At 37.4% G+C, this 26631-nt stretch overlaps 1 protein-coding gene across 1 annotated transcript; it reads right to left on the bottom strand.

Annotated features, from left to right (window-relative positions):
* Window positions 1–5927: 5927 nt before the first annotated feature.
* LOC308642111 (olfactory receptor 52B4-like) lies at window positions 5928–6869 on the bottom strand (the record flags this gene model as incomplete). Its single annotated transcript, XM_081280709.1, has 1 exon — window positions 5928–6869. The coding sequence occupies one exon, from the start codon at window positions 6867–6869 to the stop codon at window positions 5928–5930; it is 942 nt and encodes a 313-aa protein (XP_081136835.1).
* Window positions 6870–26631: the final 19762 nt, after the last annotated feature.

The following is a 26631-nucleotide window of genomic DNA, read 5'->3' as shown; positions in this document are numbered from 1 at the left end:
TCCTGAGGCAGGCTGATGTGGACTCTATCTGGATTTTAACCTAAGAAAGACAAAAACACAGATAGTAAGTAATTTGGGAGTTTTCTAGTTAAAGATATCAAGTTGGATGCCTCCACTAACACCATCTCCTCATAATACCCCATTAAAGTGTCAGTAAAAGAACAACACATTCACGAATATAGAGAGCAGAAGAAATGGCAGCACCATTTGAAAGCAAACGAATGAGAATTGACTAAGTAAATAAAGAATCAATTAATGTAAACATAAATACCCATCTATAAAAGTCTTGATGTAACTTTACTAATAAATCAGGAAATTAAAGTTATTGTGTGTCTAAATGTGTATGTGTAATGAGAAAGCTGTGGTATGGGTAAGAAAGCTACATTTTTGAGTTCCATATAAGAAAGTTGGTGAATGACATACAAAAATGATTACAAACATATATAAATCAAAAAATAACAGTAATAACATACTATTTTCCCCATGGAAGTAAATACCAAAGAAAAACCTATAAGTGTTAAAATGGTTATTTCTAAGGAGCAAAAATTGGAGGTGGAATGGGGTAGGGTAAGCCTTATAAAATGTCTAGAATTTTTTTAAATATGCTTATGCATTATATTCACAAAAATAAAATTTCTTAGTGAAGTGCTTATCTCTTCTCCTAAAACAAAGATGTGAGCCATAACTATAAGTTCTCTTTTCTCTCTCTCCCTCATTTTAATTTTTGGAAACAGTCACTTCTTGCCTTGGCCACTGGATTTTCCCCTTGGAGAACATAGGGTGGTTTAACTGAACTGACTCCTCTCTTTTTAGAGGAGTGTCTAGGAAAGTTGGCATTGAAGTTGGCATAAGATTTTTTAAATCCTCTGATAAATACCTTCTATTATGAACCATTAACCCAAATTTTGGTCATTGTTCTCTTCTACCATCTGTTCATAGGACTCCAGCAAAAATCCTGGTGCTCCCAGGATTCTAAATATGTTTCCTTGCCCTGGGCCTGGGAGGAGTACCAATTTCTAGCCCTGCTTGCCCCTGTTCCTAGAATCTCACCTTATAGATGACCAAATCAGTCATCAGACTCGGACCAAGTCTTTTAAAGCAGAAATGGAATCAGTGAGTGTAGGAAGCTTAGTTGAAGATCAGATTCTGCAGAGTGATTATCTTCGAGAGTTCTCGGGAGGTCACTTTTATTCCAGGGCATCAGTTCCCTGGGGTTCAGACTCTACCAATTTACCCACAGTCCATACGGGCCAAGTCATAGGTCTGTTTCCTACCACATTTTTCTCCTGACACTTGTTCTCTAGTACCTCCCTGGTTATTTTATCTCCATCCTCAAATTTTATATGTACAAATGGGTGGCTTTCCATCCTAGAGGTTCTTACTCCCAACAAAATAATCTTTCCTGAGAAATCCCTATGCCTCTTTTAAGAAGAGTTAGACCTACTTAAATCTATACTCCATTAGTTGAAATCCATATGCACTCATTCCCAGAGACTCAATAACATTAGTCTGGGTTGGAGCTTTGAATGCTGATTATTTAATAAACACCTCCACTTGAAGAAACACTGCTGTAGACAGAAGCCAAACTTGACTCATGGCTCTAGAAGTTCCATACTCTCTACTTCAAAAATAATTTTATTGGGAATCTAGGTGCTTTCCTACTGATTAAGAATGTATATGCTATTTGCTATCCCTGTATAATTTTACATTTTAGTGTTGTTTTTTTCTTTCTTTGAATCAGAATCTTCCAAATAATGTTTCCACCAGTCCATAACAAAATGAAAATTAGAAAGACCAAAGTGTTATTCATAAACTTAAATGTATTTAAAGGATTGTCCTTTAAGATTATGTACTTTCAGACTGAGGTTGTAGCTCAGTGGTAGTGTACAAGCCTCGCATATGGAAGGCACTGGGTTCAATCCTCAGCACCACATAAAAATAAAATAAATGTATAAAAAAAGATTATGTACTTTCTACTTTCAGGACCTCAAGATACTTTTTCTTTTATGAACTACTCCCAATAGTAAAAACAGTAGGGTTTTAAAAATTAATTTAGAAAATTAAACAGTTAAAAATTCAATGTTGTTCAAATTTCAAAAATCCAAGCTACCAAGCCTTTTGAGTCTGCTCCTGAAATTTGAACTGATTGCCACCAAGGTAAAGTAGAGTGCTACATCTTGACATTTTCTCTGCCAGAGCATGTCAAGTTTGACTACAAACTTTCTACCACTTCAAAAGACAAGGATAAGTTTCTTTTCTCTCTTTATATAAATAATAAGCTCTGTAGAAACGTTCAAATAATAGGAAAAATCAAATCTAAACCACTGTTAATGTATTCATTTTTTCTAGTCTTTATAAGATACTGGAATGAATCTGATATAACATTCCTATGTACATATATGAATATACCACAGTTAATCTCATCATCATGTGTATCCACAAAAATTTAATTCAAAAAAAAAATAACTATGGGTAAATGGCAGAAAGAGCAATAGAAGAAAGGGAGCAGGGGGTGGGGGAAGGAAAAGGAAGGGGGAGTTCTACAGAATGAATTAGGACAAATTATATTCTATGCTTTTATAATTATTTTAAAATGGATTCTACTGTCATGTATAACTAAACAGAACCAATTTTTTGAAATGTATGGAGAAAACAAAACAAATCCATGTGCACTTTCTCTTATTTTTTTCTTCAGGTACTGAAGAAGAAACCCAAGGCATCATATATGCTAGGCAAGCACTCTACTACTGAGCTACACCCCAGCCCTTACATTTTATTTGCATAGGTATCTATTCTTAGAAAATATTTCCTTGTAATTAAGATAAAATTTGAAATTTAATTTATTCAGGTGCTGCTACAAATTTGTAATTTGGAGTCTTTAGCTAAAGGTATAGATATGTATGATTATGAGAAAGCTAAAATTGTTTTACAAATATGAACAAATAAAAATGTATTAATAGTCTCCCAGAATGGGGCTGGGGATGTGGCTCAAGCGGTAGCGCGCTCGCCTGGCATGCGTGCGGCCCAGGTTCGATCCTCAGCACCACATACAAACAAAGATGTTGTGTCTGCCAAATACTAAAAAATAAATATTAAAAAAAAGATTTAAAAAACTAGTCTCCCAGAATGATATGTATTAAGAAGGATTTAAGCACAAAGTTATGTAATGGTTATTTATGGAAGATGAGATTTTTTCACTTCATTTTGTATGCCATTTTTTAATTACTTGGTATCTTTCCTTCCATAATGCTTATGTGTTATTTCTATAGTCAGATATGAAGGAAGAAAAGAAAAGGAAAGTGGAACATAAAATTATCAAACTCGATGATGGTTTATTTTACAATGAACATCAGGTGACTTATTGCAGTCCTCATCAGCCAAAGGGAATAGTATTTTCATAGCTATAACCATTCCCATGTTGCTGTAAATAGCCATGAAGACCATACAAATTTTTTACAGTCATGTATCCCTTAATGATGGGGATACACATTGAAAAATGTATCATTAAATAATTTCATCATGTGCAAACATCATAGAGTATATTTCATGAACTAAAATGGGCACAAACTCCTCTAATCACACAGGAGCAAGATCATATGTGTGGACCATCATTGACTTAAATAGAACAAACATTATCATTTAATGGAGAAATACTGAGCTCTCCCCACCCAGATCTGAAATGAAATAAAATCGCCCCCTACTGTTTTTATTCATCATTGTACTAGAAGGTGAGCCAATGAAATAAGAGGAAAGTTTAAGAATAGAGAAAGAAAAAACAAAAGTGCCATTATTCACAGACCTGTTGTTGTTGTTGTTGTTGTTGTTGTTATTTATACTCTTAAGGAAGTTATACTCTTAAGGACATTCTCCACTATTCCCTTTTTATTATGAATGGGTATTTAATTTTATTAATTTTTTTTTGCATCCATTGAGTTGATTACATAATCTGATGATGTAGTACATTATGCTGATTAAATTTAGTATGTTAAATCAATTTTGTATTCTTAGAATAACATCTAACTAATAATGATGTTGTAACTATTTTTATTTATAATTGAGTTTGATCTGCTTATATTTTTTATATCATTTGCATCTATGTTCATGAAGGACATTGGACCATAATTTTCCCTTCTGGTTGTCTGAAGAGTCTAACATAGTCTTGTTTTGTATCAATGTTTATTACAAAAAGAGCTACCAGCTTATAAATATCATAGATCTGTAAACACTTGTGGGGACAGCACTCTACATGATTCTTATTTTTTTTAATTTATTGAATGTACATGACAGTGAAGTTTCCCTTCTATTTTTTAACTGGTACATTAAAATTAGACATAAAAGTGGGATTCATTGTGATATATTCATCTGTGCACATAGCATAATTTGGTAAAAGTTACTCTCCAGTACCTCCTCTCTCCTTCCCCTCCATCTCCTTTCTCTCCTGCTCTCCCTTCTATTTTCATGAGATCCATTTTTAGTCCTTTTTTCTCTCTCACATCTACATATGGAAGAAGACATTCAACCTCTGATTTTCTGAGTTTGGCTTATTTCTCTTCAAAAAAAAATGTTCTCCAGTTCCATCTATTTGCCAGCAAATGACATCACTTCATTTTCTTTATGACTGAATAAAATTCCATTGTGTATATATGCCACATTTTCTTTTTCCATTACATTTATTGATGAATATTTAGGCTGTTTCCATAACTTGATTTTTATAATATGCTGAAATAAATAGTGGTATGCTGAGGAATTCTCGTTTTTAGTAATTTTTTTAATGTAGTTATTCTTCTTTGCCTTGTCATTTTAGGGTTAGGTTTGGGGTTTCATTATTTTTCTTGTTTTATTTTTATTTGTTTCTCTTTTTTCTCTTTCTTTCCTTCCTTCTTCTAATAGCAGCCAAATTCTCTGGTTTTTCTCTTTCTCTCTCCTTTACTTTGTTTTTCCTATTTTTCTCTTTCTTCATAACCATCACTGGTACAACATCTCTTCTGCATTTCCTCTGTTTAGTCACATTTTAAACATTCTAAACTCCCCTCTTCATTTCTATCACATTTTCTTTTCTATTAAGGAATGATATTTTTAGCATCTTTTAGAGCTATTTGGTTCTAAATAGTTCTGACCCACCACTCATTTTGTTGCAATTTTTATTGCTGTAGATGACATAGTTGACACCTGTTTATTTTTATGTTAGATCTAGTTCATGATTATTTATTGTTTTTGCTATTGGAAACTACTGACCCCACCATTCCTGTTTTTGTGATAATGACCATTATAGACGTCATGGTAGGCACTGGGCATTTACTTCAATAGTGTGTATTATTTGTATCTGTTGTTGCTTCCCCCTTTTCTGTGAGAAGCTGGGAATCTGTAGGGACACTACAGGTTCACAGGCTAGAGACTGCTGCTAAATGAAGCTCAGTCTAAAGACAGAACATCTTGCTCCTCACACAAATTAATGACACACAATAGAAAGAAGAGACAAAAACCCAAACTAACAACCAGGCCCCAAGAAGGAATGGCTAAGTGTGGGCTCTCAGGTCCCACTCAGAGACATTCAGTGCTACAGCAAAAGCAGAGAGAATTAATACAAAGGCTGTAGATGCCATGCATACGAGAGGGTCTCAATTTAGATGACTCTAGAACACTTCATTAGGAGAAGGCTGTGTCGTATGAATTAGGTGACTAAACACCTTGAATGCCCTTATGGAGAAACATTGATATTGGAGAAGTTACCCTTCCTTAACATTCTCCCATTATACCCTTCAGGAACCACATTAGACTTTTCCCAATGCAAAAATGACCCACCTCTTCCAGCCACACCCTATCTGTCTACAGTTATACCCAGTTAATCCATTCCAGTGGATTTCCATTTCCACAGACAAACTTAACAAATGGCTATAGACTCTGAAAACTCAGTTTTAAAGCCAAATTTACTTCTGCCTTATAAACATATGAACAATCTGCTCCTGGATTTGTTTGGTCTTTATCCCATAAATGATGGGGTTCAGCATAGGTGGAGCCAGAACACAGACATTAGCCAACAAGATATGGATATGAGGTGGAATGTGGCGTCCAAACTGCTGAGTAAGGGTTGTGAAGATTCCAGGCCCATAAAACAGGATGATGACACAGATGTGGGAGCCACATGTGTTGAGGGCTTTGTGGCGAGCATTTTGAGAAGGCATTCGGGAGATGACACAAAGAATCAGCACATAGGAAACAAAAATTAGCACAACATCTAAGACCACTGTTGCCATTAGGATGAAAAAACCATACCAAAGGTTTACTCGAATGTCATTACAAGCATATTTGGCCAAGCCAATGTGTTCACAACAGGTGTGTGGAATAATATTATGTTTGCAGAAAGTCAATCTTCTCAGAAGAAATATTATAGGGAATATGGTACCATAACTTCTCAGAAAGAGAGCCACTCCAATTTTTCTAATCCTAGAATTTGTAAGAATAGTGGTATATCTCAGTGGGTAGAAAATGGCAATATAGCGATCAAATGCCATCACCAGCAAGATCCCTGACTCATAGACAAAAGTGGAATGGACGAAGAAGACCTGAGTGATGCAGCAATCCAGGGAAATCTCTCCAGAATGGAACCAGAAGATGGCCAAGGCCTGAGGTACTGTGATGGTGGAGAGGACAATGTCTGTTCCAGCCAGCATGCAAAGAAAGAGGTACATGGGTTCATGGAGACTACTCTTTGTGAGGATAATGAAGATGAGCAGGCTGTTCCCAAGCAGGGCAATGACATAGGAAATGAAGAAGGGAATAGAAATCCACATGTGCTGCTCCTCTAGGCCAGGGATGCCCAACAAGTGGAAGACTGTGTGGCTAACGCCAGTGTGGTTTAAGGTGGTCATACCTGGAAAGACCAAGAGACACTTCCACTTCTATTCACAGAGGCACATGAAAATACATATTTCCTTTAATATTTTTGTGATGTCACTGGGAGATTTAGGTATAGTCCATGCCCTCATCTTCTTTGAATCCATAAATAAGAGGAAATCTGCAAAAATGAAAGATGATCTATGCTTTAATGAGTGATAGCCAATTAGAATGATCTCCAACTAATCAAAGTAAGAAACATTATTCTATAAATTCCACTTACAAACAGAAGATTATGAATACACAGGGGAAATTATTACTTATGTCCGGGAAAACTATTAAAAGATGAAACTTGAACTTGACCTTGAAATTTAGTAGTTTATTGTAAAGTGAATGGGGGGAAAAAAGAGAAGCAGTATAAGAAAAGGTGAACATACACAGCAATCACAACATGCTCCTGAAATATTTCAAGCCAAGTTGCAGGTGCATAGGGACTGTTGGAGAGAGCAGGGAAGGTGGTTGTACAAGGGAGATTTTTCCTGTTTATAAGGGATCTAAAACAACAAATTTCTTCTTTCATGCTCCTGGAAGCTATAGGTCTAAAATCAAGGTATTCGGCAGGATCACCTTTGTTCTGAGGGCTCTGGGGGAGGATCCTTCCTTCTCACTTCCAACTTCTGGTAGCTGCTGGTAACTTTGGTGCTGCTGGGCTCATGAAAGCATCATACTAGTCCCTGCCTATTTTCACATGGCCTTTTCTGTGCGTCTCTGACCATCCTTCCTCTCCTTATAAGGATACTAATCATGGATTTAGGGTCTACCCTAAATCAGTATAACCTCACTTTAATTAATTACATCTGCAAAGACCTTATTTCCAAATAGGTCACCTTCTGAGATTCTGGAGGCAAAGTTTGTGAAGACCTGACTCCCAACAGTTGATTGCCATCACTGCCCATATTTTATTGAATGTCCATTGGATCCTGGGACTCAGGATGTAATGGGACATTTTAGCAAGATGTCTGAAATCAAGAGAGACTTTTAAGTCAGCTTTTTAATGTGCCTACTATGCAAAAGTTCCTAGCTGACCAATTGGAAGAACAAAATTTAATCCCTTCCCTCAAAGGAGAGTTGTACCTGGGCCCTTGAGTCTCTTCTAGTCTTCCAGGTACCATTTCCATTCTTTTATGACCCATACCTACCCTGTATTGTATTTGCCTGAAAATCCTTTGTGCCATCAAACACCATCCAATTCTTTGAATTCACTAACAGTTAAGGGTCTTTATCACAGCTTAACCCTCAGACCCCATCTTTCACACAGGGGGCAACTATCAGATATCTCAAAGCCATAGTTTAAAATGATCACTCTAAATTAGAAGAATTACCTGTGCATGTTTATTGGAACATTAATTGACTATGGGCACTGGAGACTAAATAGTCAGTGGTATTCCAGGACTAAAAAGGATCTGGATGTAATACAGTCAGGAAAATTAAACTAATATTTATTAAGCATTGCTTTATGCCAGGGACTATATTATGCACAGTGTATTTCATATATTCGTCATGCAAGGAGTAGATATCCATGCTAGAAACTGGATATTATCCCCATTTCATACTTAAAGAAAATGAGACTCACACCACATGAATCATTTTCTAACTGTCACAAGCCAGTAAGTGATAGAAATAAGATCTGGAATCTCTCTGACTTCACCAGAGTTTGCTCACCTATGAAGAAGGTCAAGAGATCTTAAAGAGGTAATAGTGGCCAGAACTCTGTACCTGAGATAAGGTATTCCTTGTGCTTATGCCTTGGGAACTAAGCTCTGGAATAACTGAAATTTTAAAAAGAGAGATTATTTCTGGAGGAAGGGTGGGTTACAGCTCTTGATATTTAGAAAAATCTTCTACTGGTGGAAATTAGCACATAACTTCATTATTTACTTCCTACCATACATTTCTTTCTTCATTAGCAAGAATATTTTGAACAATGACTATTTTTTTTCAGGCATCCTGCTGTGTCCTTGAGTCCTCTCTGGGCTTATGGCTTGAAAGAATGGTGGACATTAAGCAACTAGATTTAGCAAATGTCCCAAGGGAATGGGCTCAGAAAGCACCTTCTGAGAAGAGGGCCATATCCATCCCACTTTCATGACCATAAAGAAATGAAAGCAAATAATAAAATACCCTCTTCATGGGTTTCCAATAGTATTAAATTAAAGGGTATTTTAATAGAAATTAAAAGCTCAGTTGCTAAAGATATATCTTATCCTCGTTAACATTTTTTTTCCATTCCAGTTCCTCCTCTTAAAGCCCCTGACTTTTCTTTCTAGGGAGGAAAATCAGCTCCTTAGTTTCTCTCTCACCTCTGCCAAGATGCCCTGACTACCTCTACAAAGCCTCTCCAGTGTCAGGCTTGGGACAGGCCATTATTAGGATTCCTTTCACATCTTTCCAAAAGAAGTCTGTAGTCTATGTTAGTATTCTTTACGTTTCCTCATCTCTAGCCTAGTCATTAGGACCCCTACATGTATGGTGTTGCTTGCTTCTTTTTACCCTTAGCTAACTCCCTTAACCCCGTCAGTGTATTTTCACCCTCACTTCCCAGACCTCATCTTCCACGTCTGCTAGAACCAAGAAGATTTGCACCTCTGGTCTTCATGGTTTTTTGACCACATATTTCAATAGTCTAGACTGCTGTCACCTCTGCTCTGCATGACACAACACCAGCCTAGTTCTTACCTTAATTCTGAAGCCAGCCCCACCCACAGATGTTGAATTTGATCACCAGCCTCACATGGAGACTAGAGGAACTATGAGCTCTGTAATAAAATTCACTTTATTGGGAGCCAAGAGTTGGGATGTTTATCCTCCTCCTTGAGGGAAGCACTTAGACCAGGTTCTCCTGGGACAGAGCTGCATCAGCACAATCAACTTTTTCCCAAATGGATGCAGTCTCTGAAGCCATTTTTCTCCTTTCTGTTCCTCCTGATTCTTATTTGTCTTGCTTTTCTCAAGATGCTCTGATACAGGGCTGGGGATGTGGCTCAAGCGGTAGCGCGCTCGCCTGGCATGCGTGCAGCCCGGGTTCGATCCTCAGCACCACATACAAACAAAGATGTTGTGTCTGCCGAAAACTAAAAAATAAATATTAAAAAAATTCTCTCTCTCTCTCTCTCTCTCTCTCTCTCTCTCTAAAAAAAAAAAAAAAAAAAAAAAGATGCTCTGATACAAAAGCCTTTCCACCTAATCTAGCCTTACAACATGCCTGTTTAAACAGATTTAAAGCCCATTTTTAACACAAATATAGGAGCTGGCAGTATGTATCAATGATTTGTAAAGTTTTGTTCTTCTTGAAAAGGATTGTATTATATTATATTCATCCCCAAGATTTTCATAAGTCTCACTTTCACTATCATGAATAATGAGGCTTCACTCTGTGGCCTAAGATACATAAATGCACATGCTTAGAAGACATGTGAGCCATGATTATTTTGGACACATTTGTATTTCATGCCTGACTCCTTTAATCATGTTTGATTTTTACTTCATCTTAATTTTCAATTTGATTGTGATGCACCTAGACATACCATTCTTTGTTTTTATTCTCTTTGAGATTTACTGAAGTTTTTGAATATGTAAATTTATAATTTTACCAAATTTGGTATTTTTCAGTAATTATTTCTCAATTTTTTTCTACCTCATTTTTTCTGTTTTTTCTTTTTCAGACCCCAACTTCACGTCCATTAGATCTTTTGACTTTGTTCCACAAGTACCTGAGGTTCTCTTATTTTATTTTTCTGTTCTTCTGCACACTTCTTCAGTTGGATAATTCCATTAATAAATCTTATGGTTAATTACTAGAAGTAGGATTATCTTGGTCAAAGGATAACTGCACTTGTAGATTTTTTTATTTATTAAAGAATGAAATAGAAAAAATTATATTGTTATAGTATGTGCATATACAAATATTTAACAATGAGTCCCATTATGTATGAATTATGTATAATAAGATACATAATATAATTGTTCATAATTATCTTGTGTATAATTATAATGTACCAATAAAGATTCCCTCCATAGATATTGTATAATTTTTCATTAACACCAATAACATGTTTCTTTTCCCTTACAACCATGTTGGTAGAATGTTTTGTCAATGTTTTCAAGTGTGGTTGAGCATATGCAAAAATAACTGACAATAATGTTATGTGTATGAATTCAAAGGCATATTCTTTAAGAGTTCTTACAACTTCCATTTGACCCTCTTGGAGGTCATCAGCCATTTAAATAGCTTATGGTAGACAAATGAACAAGAGACCACGTGGAGAGAGATGGCAGAGGGCCAACATCTACTGTATAATCTATAATCCCATAACCCCTACTTCCTTCTGAAATTTCATACCACATACAAAAAATAGAGATAATTCCTTGAATCCTATCAAATCAGAATGAAATTGAATAAATTTTATCATTGATAAAATTTTAAAAAGAAAACACTCTAACACCTGGAAATTAAATAATACTCTTTTGAACGATAAATGGAAAGCAGAAGAAATCAGGGCAGATATAAAAAAATTCTTAGAAACAAATGAGAATAGTGATACAACATATCAAAATCTCTGGGACAGTAACAGCTGTTCTAAGAGGAAAGTTTATAGCACTGAGTTTCTACATTAAAAAAGTAGATAACAAAAAAAATCTAACCATTATACCTCAAAGCCCTAGAAAAAAGAAGAAACTAACACCAAAAATCAGTAGATGATAGGAAATAATTAAATTGAGAGCCAAAATTGATGAAATTGAAAATTTTTAAAAATACACAGGATCAATGAAACAAAGGGTTGATTCTTTGCAAGAATAAACAAGATTGATAATCACTTAACCAAACTAATAAAAATAAAGAGAAGACCAAATTAATAAAATTATAGATGAAAAAATATCACCACAGACATTACTGAAATCCAAAGAAGATCGTCAGAAACTATTTTGAAAATTTATACTCCAATAAGCTAGAAATTCTTGAAGATATTAACAAATTTCTAGAGATACATGACCTAAGACACAGAGGCAAACATACATACTTTGTTGAGTATCAGTTGTTGATACTCAACAAAGGTGCCAAAAATATACCTAAAAAGATGAATATCATTATCTAAAGTACATGTATGAAGATACGAATTGGTATGAACATACTTTATATACAACCAGAGATATCAAAAATTGTGTTCTATATGTGTAATATGAATTGTAATGCAAAAAAAAAATCCCAAAAAAAGATAGCCTTTTTATGAATAGTGCTGAGAAAACTGGATATCCTTAGGTAGAAGCATGAAATTTGACCCCCTCCCTCATGGGGCACAAATGCCAACTCAAGGTGAATCAAAGACCAAGGAATTAGACCAGAAACATTTTAACTGCCAAAAGAAAATGTAAGCCCAACACTCCAACATGTTGGTACAGGCATCAACTTCCTTAAGAAGTTTCCTAACATGCAAGAAATAAAACCAAGAATCAGTAAGTGGGATGACATCAAATTAAAAAGCTCCCGCACAGCAAAGGAAACGAGAGTATGAAGAGAGCCTACAGAATGGGAGAAAATCTTTGCCACCTGCTCCTCAGGAATTAATATCCAGAATATGTAAAGAATTCAAAACACCTAACATCAAAAAAAACAAATAAATAAATGGGCAAAAGAACTAAACAGTCACTTCTCAAAAGAAGAAATACAAACGATCAATAATTATATGAAAAAAATGTTCAACATCTCTATCAATCAGAGACATACAAATCAAAATAACATTGAGATTTCAGCTCACTTCAGTCAGAATGGCAATTATCCAGAATACAAGAAACAATAAATTTTGGCAAATATGTGGGAAAATGGGTACACTCATACATTATTGAAGGGACTGCAAATTAGTGCAATCACTATGAAAAGCAGTGTGGGGATTCCTCATAAAACTAGTACTGGAACTACCATATAACTCAGCTATCCCTCTCTTTGGTGTTTATCCAAAAGAAAAATCAGCATATCATAGTGATACAACCACATCATTGTTTACAACCATGCAACTCACAATAGCCAAGATGTGGAACCAGCTCAGGTGCCCATCAATATGTGAATGGATTAAGAAAATGTGGTTATATACACAGTGAAGTTTTACTCAGCCATAAAAAGAAATGAAATATGGCATTTTCTGGTAATTGAAGGAGAAAATCATGCTAAGTGAAATAAGCCAGACTCAGGAAATCAAGGGTTGAATGTTCTTTCTCATATGCAGAACCTAAGGCAAAGTAAGGGGGAAGGGGTGGGTTGGATATCATGAAGACAGAAGATGAGTATAGTAGGATATTGAGGGGAAGGGAAGAAAGTTGAGAATGGGGAGTAAATGCAAAACAAATTTGCAAATTATGCTATGTGCACGTGTGTGTAAATATACCACAGTGAATTCCACCTTTGTGTATATCTATAAAGCAAAAATTAAAAACATATAAATGAGTGCAAGGTAGACCAGTAGAGTAGAAGAGTAATAGGAAGAGGAAAAGGTGGGGTATTGGGAACTGAAATGAAGTAAAATAAATTCTATATATGTATGATTTTATCAAAATGAATCCAACTATTGTGTATAACTATAGTGCATTAATTAACTTTTTAAAAACCTGTCCAAAAAGAAAAAGAAAAAAAATTTGTGTGTGTTGCTGGGGATTGAACCCAAGGCCTAGGGCAAGCTAGGTAAGTGCTCTACCACTGAGTTATGTCCCACCTGGAAAGCAGCATTTTATAAACTCTTATTCTTTTTTTTTTTAACATTCATTGTTATTTGTAGTCCTTCTTCAAAAATTGTTCTAGGGGAATCCTCTCATAGCCAGCCAAGGTGGCTAGCCCCGCACTGAAGGTTCTGCAAGGCTGGTGAGGCTTGGCACCGGGCGTGCTGCCTGCCGTTTGTCCACTTCTAGAGCAAACCCAGGTGAGGTGGAGCCACTATGGTCCTGAATTCAGAGATCCCCTAATTGACATTGCTGAAAGCCTGTGGCAGAGCTCACTGAGGAGGAAAAATATGTCCAGGAGCTCAAGAAAACTCAGCTCATCAAAGCTGCCCCAGCCACGAAAATTAGCTCCTTATTTGCAGACCCAGTGATGAGTAAATTCACCAACATGATGATGAAAGGAAGAAACAAAGGACTGGCCAGATCTCTCATGAACCAGACTCTGGAATCTGTGAAAAGAAAGTGTAAGGTCAGGCACCAGGGACCAAAAGGAGGCAGATTAAAAGCTGCTGAACAAGGCTTTATTGAGATTCTGTCCCAGGCGAGATTCTCCAGTCCAACAGAGGGGTCCGGGAGAGTTGCGCCCAGGCTCAGCCAGACTGGAATTCTATCAGGCTTAGGGAAGGAAGAGAGGGCTTGGAACAGGAAAGGGAGGTTTTTAGGGTCCTTTGTCTTCCTGGGGTTGGTCAGGGGATCTTGCTGAGCTCCATGTCCTTCCAGGATCAGTCAGGAGATTCCACTGATTGACAGGTAGTTACCACTACTTGTCTGTCAGTGCCTCATTGGTTGATCTTTCATGCGCCTGGGTTGCCTGGTGCTTTGTTCCCTTAGCCACCTCAAACCAACCTAACAGAAAGCAGTTTGAGAAGTGCCATGCTGCTTCTGGAGATGAACAAGCAACCATCAAATGCAACCCCTACACAATTTACCTCTAATTCCTTCCTCTGTGCATGAAGCAGCCATCAAATGTGTTGAAGACAGGGGTTTAGAATGATTACCCTAGAAAGATTATCTGTGGAGATTTATTGGAACAATAATTAACTGAAGAGACCTGATTCTGAAGAGCCAGTTGTGTTCCAGGAATGGAATGAATATAACCCAGTTGCTGTTAAATTAATATTTATTATACATTGCTTTATGCCATTTGGCACTTAGCATATTTTTACACTGATGTATTGAATATCTATTCTGAATCTGGATATTGTTCACATTTCACAAATAAACTAAGTGAGACTCAGAATGTGAACCACTTACCAAATGTCACAAATTTATCTCCGATGGAAATGAGATTTGAAATCTCTGACTTTACTAAATATAGTGTGACCACTTAATAAAAAGACCAAAAGAACTTTAAGTGGAAACATGGATAGGGGCTGCGTACCTGAGGTGAAACCTTCCTGGTGCCCACACCTTAGAAAACTGAGTTTAGAAATGACTTAAATTAGGGGGAAAAAAGGCTTTATTTTCAGGAGGGAGGATGGCATGATGTTTGATTTTTCTGAAAGTGGAAAATGATAATTTACTTGAGGTGCTTTCCTTTATTCATTACTTCAGTCATTCAGCAAGCATATTTTAAGCAGTAATTATTTTACAGGTAACATTTTACACACCAGAGCATTTTAGTCAGCTTTTTCAACACTATAACCAAAAGACCTGACAAGAAAAACTTAGAAGAGAAAAAGTTTATTTGGCTCATGGTTCCAGAGGTTCAGTCCATAGTGATCCAACTCCACAGCAACTCAGGACATGACAACCAGGAAGGAGAGAGAGAGACCTCCACTGACCAAAGACAAAATATAAACTCCAAGGGCACACTCCCCAGTGACCTATCTCCTCCAGCCACACTCTACTTCCTGACAGTTACTGCCCAGTTAATCCATATGAGTGAATGTATGCACTGATTAGATTATATTCCTCAAATGTAATCTACTCACCTCTGAAAATTCCTGCATTGTCTCACATATGAGCATTTGGGGAACAACTCATATTTAAACCATAACAAGGAAATATAGAAAAGTAGGTGAGGATTTACCTGAGTGTCATGGCTTCTGATTTGAGAATAAAGCAAATTTATTAACAGATGACTTTGATTAATAGGAGATAAATATTTGGTCCTTCTAATGAAGTAATATCTTAAAAGATCAAGCTTGATAGCTAAATTATATCCTGTGCTCATTGGTATTATTTTTTGCACTCCTGTTGCCACTCTTGGTGCCTCTGATTTTCATTTCTGCAGAATAAAATCAGTTCCCATTGCTGTGAGAAATCATTCTTCCATTAGAGTCACTGACCCCAAGGAGTCTTGGTTCAGGGAATTTCTATAGAACATAAAGACACATTCAACAAAGGCGGGACTTGAGAGGAGGGCAGATTACAGAAGCCAATGAAGTTCTGTGTTTGGGAAGAGGGAGTAAGCAGAAGAAATTTCATTGACTAGAGCCAGAGAAAGAAGCCAGGGAGCTCAGAGAATGGGAATCTGCCTATGAGATGATCTCCCCATGGAATGACTTTAATCTAGCACATGTTCATCCTAAAAATCCCCCTCGAATGCTTCTCCCATATGTTCTCACTTCTGCCTGAGATAATCTGGCTGCCTCCTCAAAGCCACTTCCCACACCATAGCACAGATCCTGGTCATTCTCAGGGCTCTTATATTTGCCAAGATGATCTGCAGTGTAATGATCTGTCAGTGTGTTTTCAGTTTTTTCACTTCATTTCAGTCTAACTCTTAGCGTGTCCCTTATTCTTTGGAGGCATCTCTGTTTCCTAAACTCCATTAACCTCAGCAAGATGACAGGTCCTCAGCTCCTTTCCCAGACCTCACCTTTTCACATTTGCTATTACTAACCAAAATTGGGCCTCTGGTCTTTGCTATTTGCTATAGTCTGTTTTCTGCTACTAAACCAGAATACAACATATAATTTATAAATACAGAGACTCATCTGACTCATTTCTGGAGGCTGGAATGTCCAAAAGCATGACACCAGCTGTCTGGTGTCTAGGGCAGTGGGTGTCTCTTGTAGGTGTGGACAAAGGCAGTTGGGGAAGAGATCAGAACACTAAACAGAAAGGGTGTTGGTGAAGGGTGTTGGAGTTTCTAAGAATCATGGCAGTATTGGGGTGTGATGGAGTCTGAAAGTACAAAAATCATCAGCTTCCACGAGGGCCTTCCTGCTGCATCAGAGCATGGCAGAGGGCATCCTAGGCAAAAGCAAAGGTGTTGAGAGCCACATCCGAAGGGGTCCCAGCAAACTTCCAGCTGATGATTGGCTCACAGCAGCCCCAGCAACATCCAGCTGATTGGCTCCTCTGCCTGATGCTCATTGGGCTGTTTCCCTGCCCTTTCAGACCACGGAGCTGCTCATTGGGGGACTTTTTTGGCTCCGCCCACGTGACTCAGCCAATCGGCCTCAAGAGCAGGAGGATTGTGGGAGGTGGAGAGAGGCTTGTGTTGGGGTGAGAGGCTTGTGGGAAGCCGGTGGTGGCAGTTGGGCTCTGAGGGTTTTTCCTGAGGAGCTGTTTTGTTTGGCGTGTGTGGTTCTAAAAATAAAGTTAGTTCCTTTTGACAAGTGGCTCCTGAATTGTACCCAGCCAGACTGCGGCACAAAGGAGTCTGTCAACTCAGTTTTTTCTTCTTATAAAGTCATGAACCCCATTACGGAGGCCTCATGACCTCATCTAGCCCTAAATACTTCCCAAAGATCTCAGCTCCACAAACATGAATTCAGGGATTAACTTTCCAACACATGAACTTTGAGGGGAACATATTCTTCACCCTACATGTATCAACAGCCTCTAAGAGCCCTTGTCACCTCTGCCTGTATGAAAACAAAATACCAACCCAGACCTTCCTTACCTTGACTCTGGAACTTGCCCCACTTGCAGATGTCTAATTCACCCACTAGCTCTAAGAAGTCTTTAGGAGAAGACATGAGATTTGTAATGAAATTCAGGTTGTTGGGAACTGGGTAGTTGGACTGTTTATCCTCTTTCATGAGAGCCCTTGAAGGATGCTCTGACTGCATGTTGGAAAATAAAATATCTCTTTCATTATTTCTGAGTGTTTTATTTGTCATCTTATTGTGACATAAAGAAAAGAGAAAAGAAGAAAACACACAAATACAGAAAAGTAAATAAAACAAAGGAATGGCTTATTAAATAATTATGTAGCATATATCACCCAGCCAAGAAATAAAAGCTTATTAGACACACCCAAAGCAACATTCATTTGCCCAGTCCCAGTCCCAGTGCCCTTCTTTCTGCTATAACTAACTTATGTGGTTAACATCAATATGCAAATCTTCCTGTAGTTTGCATCCAAACGATATCATTTTTCATCTTTACAGTATAGCAAATCTAATTGTTATTTTCCCTTCCTCATAGTAGACAGATGTTGGGGGTTGCCATTACATCTTCCAATTGAAACTTCCTCTCCTACTACCAAAAAAAATGAGTGATGTTCATCCCACCTGGAAATTATTCTCTCATCATATCTACCCAACACATTATCACACCACATACCCTCTACACCTGTGTGTGTGTGTGTGTGTGTGTGTGTGTGTGTGTGTGTGTTACTGGGGATGAAACCTGGGACACTCTACCCCTGAGCTATATCTATAGCCCTTTTTATATATAAATAGTTTCTTAGATATTAATGAACCTTTATTTTATTCATTTATTTATATGTGGAGCTGAGAATCAAATCCAGTGCCTCAAACATGCTAGGAAAGTGCTATACCACTGAGCCACAACCCCAGTCCTCCACAACCCTTTTTATTTTTTTATTTTTTTATGCTTTATTTTGAGACAGGATCTCACTAAGTTGCCAAGACTGGCCTCAAACTTGCAATCCCCCTGCCTAAGTCTCCCAAGTTGCTTGGATTATAGGCATGCTCAACCATGCCTAGTATACACCCTGATTTTTAATGATGATTTTTGCACTTTCAGACTCCATCACACCCAAATACTGCCATGATTCTTAGCAACTCCAACACCCTGCACCCAACACCCTTTCTGTTTAGTGTTCTGATCTCTTCCCCAACTGCCTTTGTCCACACCTACAAAAGACACCCACTTCCCTAGACATCAAGAAACACTCCACTAAATGAAAATCAGAAACAGCCCATTCTCCAATCCGAAAACTACATCCTTCCATTAACTTTTGTTTATTTGCTTAAATCATAAGGACTCTTTGAGTATACATTGTTCCACAACTCATTGATTCCAGCCAATCTCCTCTTTACTTTACTTTCTGGTCCAGCTTGGATTTCATGCTCCATTACATCCTCAGCATTTTTGCATTTCTGCCCTTTTATTATATTTGCTTTTTACATGCCCAAAAAAAGGATCTCATTTAATCTTCTTGTCAAGCATTCTTCCAAATGAATTGGCTGGCAAAATAATATCTCCTGGACATTTTCATTTGTCTTCAGAAGACCCCTCTATACTACTAAAAAGTCTACATTTAAATTTGCATCCATATAACTTGAAATAATTTTTCATACCAAATATTTCCAGCCTTTCCTCAGTCTGGATCCAAATGTCCATTTTCAGATGGTGGCCTTATTATAAACCAAATTGATATGAATAAAGAAAACCTATTAGGAAGCATCTCACTGCTCTACCATCAAACCTTTCACCTATATGTGGTGCTTGAAGTCACCTTGTGGTTAAAGTTAGAAATCTACGTGACTCTAACCTTCCTCTCCCTCCACCAAGTCCTCTCATTTCAGCTCTAACATTTCTCTCCCTTCTGTCCATTCCTCTGCATTTTGACAGACACTTTTCTACCCCAAGTTCCACCTCTGCAAAAGAGATAATTTTAAAATAGATATAATTCAATATACAGCATTCAAATTAACTCAACTAGGAACAACTACTTCTGATCAATTTTTCTCCTAATTAGTAAACAGTTTTGTGCTTTCACCAAGAATTTATGAAGTGTTTACTTGTTTCCTCTTGAAAACATCATTAGATTTATTACCTGATTTTTCCAATATTCAAACTAATAAATAGTTGAAGTTTAATAAAATTCTCATTATGAAAGTATGCTTTTCTCAGTGTAATTCATAAGGCTTATTTTAAAAGCATAGGGTTTAGAAGTGTGACATTCATCCTCCAAGCATAAATTTAAAAAATATATCATTTATCCAAAGAAAGTTTTTTATTTTATTTAATTTTAATTGGTAAACATTTTTTAAAATAGTATTCCAAAATTTTATCAATATATGCAATCCATTAACCACTTGGATTTTATCTATTAAAGTTAGCATTAGTTAAAAAAAACATTATAATCTGTATGTGAAAACATAAGTTCAAATATGCAATATAATCCTCTCATGAAAGAAAAATACTGAAGAATAGGATAGAAATAGGGTCAGATGTTGGTGTGTTTTTTTAATGTTTATTTTTTAGTTTTTGGTGGACACAACATCTTTATTTTTATGTGGTGCTGAGGATCGAACCCAGCGCCCCACGCATGCCAAGCAAGCGTGCTACCGCTTAAGCCACATCCCCAGCCAGAGATGTTGGTTTTATTTCTGGTTTTTTGAGGAATCTCCATACTTCTTTTCAGAGTGGTTACACTAATTTGCAGTCTCACCAATAATGTATTAGAGTATCTTTTTCTCCACATCCTCGCGAACACTAAATAAGTGTAATACAAATAGTATTCTTGATAAGTGCCACTCTGACCGGAGTGAGATGAAATATCAGTGTAGTTTTGATTTGCCTTCCCCTGATTTCTAGAGATGTTGAACATTTTTTTCATATATTTGTTAGCCATTTATATTTCTTCTTTTGAGAAGTAGCTGTTTAGTTCTTCTGCCCATTTATTAATTTTTTGGTATTAAGTTTTTTGAGCTCTTTGTATATTCTGTATATTAATCTCCCAAGGAGCAGGTAGCAAAGATCTTCTCCTATTCTGTGGGCTTTCTCTTCATGCTTAAATATGCTTCTTAGAGGAAACATAGACTAGTCAAAAACTCAAGGAACACAAGTTCTTATTAAAGAAAGAGACAAAGCCATCCAAGATCTTCAGTAGAAACACACTGAGTGAAGAAAAGTCTTCCTGTTTTCTCCTCCATGGCCAGAGCAGCTCATGCACTCTGTCTTCCATATCATCCACCTGCCTTAGTCTCTGGTAGAGCTCACAGATGAGGAGAGCTCCAAGAGTAGTGTCTTCCAGGGCATCCTCAATGTCTACATTGATCATGTGCACAGGATGGAGTGTCTCCTGTTCTCTGGAACACAAATTTTTCACCCACCCTGTCATATACACTCTCCTCATAGGTGACGATGATACCAAAGGAATCAGTATACTCCTGAAATCTTTCTGTTTGGGGCTTGATTCTCTTATTTCTTCCCAAGATGTGCAAAATTTCATCCCAGGTATAGCTTTCTCTAACTTTCCTTAGAAGGTCACTGTGCAACTGTTTATGTATTGTTGCAAAATCATAAACCACTAGAAACTTGGTGGTTCTGGGAGCTTCACATGAGAATTCATTCCAAAAGACCTGACACTGAGCCCTTTTTTTTCCCAAGGATGTTGTGGGCTTCCATGCTCCTGTTGATGCTATTCATACATACCACAGCCACCCTGAGTGGGGATGAGGACATGAGGGCAGCTATGGGAACTCCAATGAGACAGATGACTCAGTGGCTACAGGGACTCTACAGACTTGGAGATGAACACCTACATCCTGGTTTTCCCAGCAAGCAAACTGTCAAAACACAGGAAACACATTTATATTTTCATCATAAAAGAAGTGAAGACTTCTTTATTGATTGATTCAGTGGAGATCATGGATTATGATCTTAGAGCCTAATCTAATCTTGAGATCAATCAATGATTGGATCAATTAAACTGTGGGTCCTGAGCAAGGTTGATACCACACAGACTGATAGAAATCTGGAGTTGGCCCTGCTGGTTCCACAGTGAATGAATGCTGCCATTGACAGAGGCCAAGACAACTACTGCAAGCCTATCATGGCCTCTCCAATGACCTCTGGACATGAATATGGATAGCAAATCAGCTGAAAACTGCCAAGCCTACACTCAATTCAATTATACATAGAATTACAAGTATTGTTGCAAGGTTTAATATACAAAAGAGTTTAATAGAAATGCAATTATGTAATTCATAGCAAGACTTGGACATAGTTCTGCCCACAAATCCATAAAATTGTTCACCAATATAAAAAATCCCATTCTGGACAACATCCCTGCTGATGGTATTTTAGCAGTTATAACAATAACACAGCATTTTCTTCATTAAGTATTCTTGAATATATAATGATCCCCAAGGGAATCTGCAAATTAATGCAAGCCTCTGCCTGCTTTAATGCCTTCAACTAAAGCTGTCTGAATATTTTCATACTGATATTCAATATATTTAAAGACATTGTAATTCCATCACTTTGCATAATTTATTAAGCGAATAAAATAGAATTTAAAAGTATGACAGAGCTACCAAACAAAAAAGATAGTTATCCCATTTCAAAATGGTGCAGCAGCAAATTCAATCTATCAAGCAACTAATGATATTTATTTATGCCTTTCTTGATTAAGGTGATTCTTACATTGCAAATATTTTTTTAAAGAGAGAGAGAGAGGGAGAGAGAGAGAGAGAGAGAGAGAGAGAATTTTAATATTTATTTTTTGGTTTTTCGGCGGACACAACATCTTTGCTTGTATGTGGTGCTGAGGATCGAACCCGGGCTGCACGCATGCCAGGCGAGCACGCTACCACTTGAGCCACATCCCCAGCCCTTACATTGCAAATATTCCTAAATCAGTAAGCACCTTAAAGTTTTCAAAGTGTTGCCCTCAGACTAGCAGCAGCAATATCAACTGGTAACTTGTTAAAATGTAAATTTGAACCCACCAAACCAATGAAACTGAAACTCTGGTGGTAGAGCCTGGAGGTCTATTTTTTAAAGTTCTTCATATAGTTCTGAAGCACAGTAAAATTTTAGAACAACTGCCCTAAAGTAGAAATCTCTGAAACTTGGCTATACAGTAGTGCCTCCTTATCTGAAGGGGATACTTTCAAAGGTCCCCAATGGATGCCTGAAACCACAAATAGTAAGAAACTATATGTTCTATGTTTTTGCTGTACCTACCTATGATAAAGTTTAATTTATAAATTAGTCACGGTAAGAGATGAACAACAACAACAGAATAAAATAGAACAATTATAATAATATATTGCAACAACCATTATATGAATGTGAGATATCTCTCTCTCTCTCTCTCTCTCCTTCTCTGTATCCCATCCTGGCTTCTTCCCTCCCTGTCTTTCACTCTCAAATATCTTATTGAACTTTTATTTTACTTTTTCACTTGCAGGAAGTGCTTTGCATTATCTCCTCAGCATATTCAGACATAGCTATAATTGAAGGCATAGTAAATTAGGAAGAAGCTTGCATTAACTTGTGGATTCGCTTGGGAATCATTATAAATTCAAGCATCACTATTGACTATAGCTTTTCATGTCTGTGACCAAAATTCCTGAAAAGAACAACCTAGAGGAGAAAAGGTTTATTTTGAGGTCACAGTTTCAGAAGTTCAGTTCATGGTCAGACAACTGCATCACTCTGAACCTAAGGTAAAGCATAACATCATGGTGGAAGGGCATGGAAGAGGAAAGTTGCTCAGCTCCTGCTGCTGGGAAACAGAAAGGAAGAGAAGAAAGGGCCTAGGACAGATATAATCCAGGCCACACCCCCCACTAACATGCCTCCTTCAGCCATGCCCTACAGTTACCACCTAGTTCATTCAAATTGTTAATCCATCAAATGGATTAATCCACTGATTAGATTATAGATTTTATGATCTAATCATTCCATCTCTGAACATTCCCACATAGTCTAACACATGAGCTTTTCAGGGGACACCTCATATCCAAACCATAACAATACTCTTGTATTTGGGGGCCATTATTAAGTAAAGTAAGGGTTACTTAAACAGCATTAAGCTATACCATGACAGTCAGTCTGATAATCAAGATGGCTACTAATTAATAGGTAAGTAGTTTAGACAGCTTGGATATTCTGGACAAAGGGATGATTCAAGTCCCAGATAGGAATGGAACAGTAGGAGATTTCACCACACAGAGGATTGTTCACAACTTAAAGCTTATGAATTGTTTATTTCTGGACTTTTCCAATGAATAGCTTCTGTCTGAATTTGGCTGGGAAATCTTGAATTTATAATGATCCCCAAGAGAATCTGCAAATTAATGCAAGCTTAATGTATAGTTCCTAATGTATAGTGCATGGGGGACTACTATACATTATGAATACCTCAGGAGTTGTTAAAAGCTCTACTTCAGGAATAGAAGAGGGGCATATATTATGAAATTTATTATTAGAGTCCATTACTTGAACCTGAAGAACTCGAACAAATGGAAAGAAAGAAGATATCAGAGCTGAGACTATAATCACTATCCAAGAGGTAGACCATGTCCTGAGAGAACTGGGAAATATTGTACTAACCCAAGCCTTGAATATCACTACAGATATCAAAGCAGATCCAGATAACGTTAACAGAAGTAAAGGAACAATACTGAGAGTGTCAGATTAAAATACTAAATGTATCAAATAGGTGAGATTAAACTTGAAGTTGTTGAATGTAATGGTACAGGTATTGCCTATGTCTTCAGGGAGAATGTCAAGGAAATTATTCTGGTTAGTATCCGAGTGAAGGCATAGACAAATTGAGACAAGCAAGAGAATGTGGGGAGAGGACATATGTGTGATTGGATCAGACTTTGATTTGATGAAAGAGTGCCAACTCGAGGGAGTAAAAGTAGACACAATTTTTTTTCAAGATACTTTATTTTGGAAACAGGTCACAACATTAGGCTTTTAGTCAGTTCTGCCATTGTACAAGTGCTTGCTCTGTATCTGAGGGGGCACTTTAGTAACTTGTTTGAAAATTGAATTAAAATTGATATTTAAAAATTTTCAGATAGTTTCTATAGGAGCACAGGTGAGTATGGCCCCTTCCTCTAGCCTTCCATATTGCTGCATTTGTGCCAACCCTACTCTTAAAAAGACATTTCAGAACTACCAGTAATTATGTTAAATGATCTCCCCAAGTCCCTTGATTCAAGCTAAACTAGTAGGTAACTGCTACAAGAATGATATCTACACATTGATCCAAGTGGAAGCACACACTTTCCAGTGACATTCATTCAGCTTTCCCCAGCACAAGACACAGGTAGAGTGTCCATCCTGCTCCTCCACTTCAGGTGGGAAAGCTGGCTCTGGATTGTCTTCATGAGTTCCCATGTTGGTCCTGACAGCACATAATAGTTACTCTCTGGGATCCACAGAAAGCAGAAGCATCAGAAACAGTATATTATCCATATATTCAAAAAGCTTTCAATCAGGGCTGGGGCTATAGCTCAATGACAGAGTACTTGCCCCACACATGTGAGGCACTGGGCTCAATCCTTAGCACCACATACAAAAATAAACAAAATAAAGGCATGCTGCCCATCTCACCTACAAAATTTTTTTTTTAAAAAAAGCATACAATCACCCACATGCATTTCAAGTAGGTCACAGAACTTAATGGCCCCATTGAAACTATCATATGTCCTTCCCCACGTGCTGGATGAATGCTTTTCACCTAGTTTGAGTCTCTTCTGTAGCAGGGGCTTTACATGTGCATGAACATAAATGATGCAATTAAATGATCCAGATACTCCATCATTTGCATAATACATAAAGGTTTGCTCCCTTAACTCGTCTTCATCATCAGAACCTGTACTTTAATTATTTTTTTCTTTGGCAATGATATTAACTGCAAGTGTGAATACTGATGCAACATAACATCTGCCTGGCTCAGCTATAATCTCACTCCAGAGCTTGACAGAAAATACTTGTCTAGTGCTGGGTTGATCACACTGGTGATCTCTTCAAATTTAAGCTACACCTAGAGTAAAATAAAGGAAAGGGTAGGGAAGGACAGGATAACATAAAGAACCCATCAAATATAAATTAATAGAAAACAAAAGGGGGGGCTGGGGATGTGGCTCAAGCGGTAGCGCGCTCGCCTGGCATGCGTGCGGCCCGGGTTCGATCCTCAGCACCACATACCAACAAAGATGTTGTGTCCGCCAAGAACTAAAAAATAAATATTAAAAAAATTCTCTCTCTCTCTCTCTCTCTCTCTCTCTCTCTCTCTCTCTCTCTCTCCTCTCTCACTCTCTCTTTAAAAAAAAAAGAAAACAAAAGGATGTCTAGTAGAGTAGAGGAAGTAGAATGGGAGAGGAGAGAGAAAGGAGAAAGAAAAAAGGGGATCATGAACTGAAATCAATTTCCATGCATGTATGTTTGTCAGGAAGAATCCAACTACTATCTATAACTATAAATCTCTAATTTAAAAAAGAAAGAAAGAAAATTTAAGCTTCCAGATTCAGGAAAGTCACACCAACATCAAGCAGATAGCATGCCTTTAGCCCATTTCAGAAGTCTACTGAGTATGGCACCAAACTAACAGTGAAGTGACAGACTGCTTTGGAATCATCAGTGGCAATCTGAAAAACCAGGTTTGCCTTTGGATGTGCTCTGGCAACTTTCATCAACTCAACCTCACTGTAAAAGTCATTTGGACCCCAAAAATGACAGCATACTTAATTTTTGACATTTGTTTACAAGGATTTGCATAGACAATCCTCTCTGGAGGCACCCTGAGACTCTGCACTAACAGTATTTCAGTCTTGCTAACACAGTCAAATCTTGTCCCAGTGGCAGCTAAGGTCTTCACTATGGCTCTGCTATCATTGCATTTGACTACATAAAAGAGGGTGACAGGAGGAAAAACTTTTAACTACTATTATGGTTTGGGTGTGAGGTGTCCCCCAAAAGCTCATGTGAGACAATGCAAGAAATGATTGGGTTACAAGAGCCTTAACTCAATGAGTGAATTAATCCACTGATAGGATTAATAGAGTGATAATAAAGGCAGGTAGGGTGTGGCTGGAGAAGGTGGGACATTGGGGGCATGTCTTTGGAGGTATA

Source organism: Spermophilus citellus (genome assembly GCF_964194105.1).
Source record: "Spermophilus citellus genome assembly, chromosome: 2".
Lineage (NCBI taxonomy): Eukaryota > Metazoa > Chordata > Mammalia > Rodentia > Sciuridae > Spermophilus > Spermophilus citellus.
Note: the sequence above shows the minus strand (reverse complement) of the source record. Positions and strands in the feature narration are given on the sequence as shown.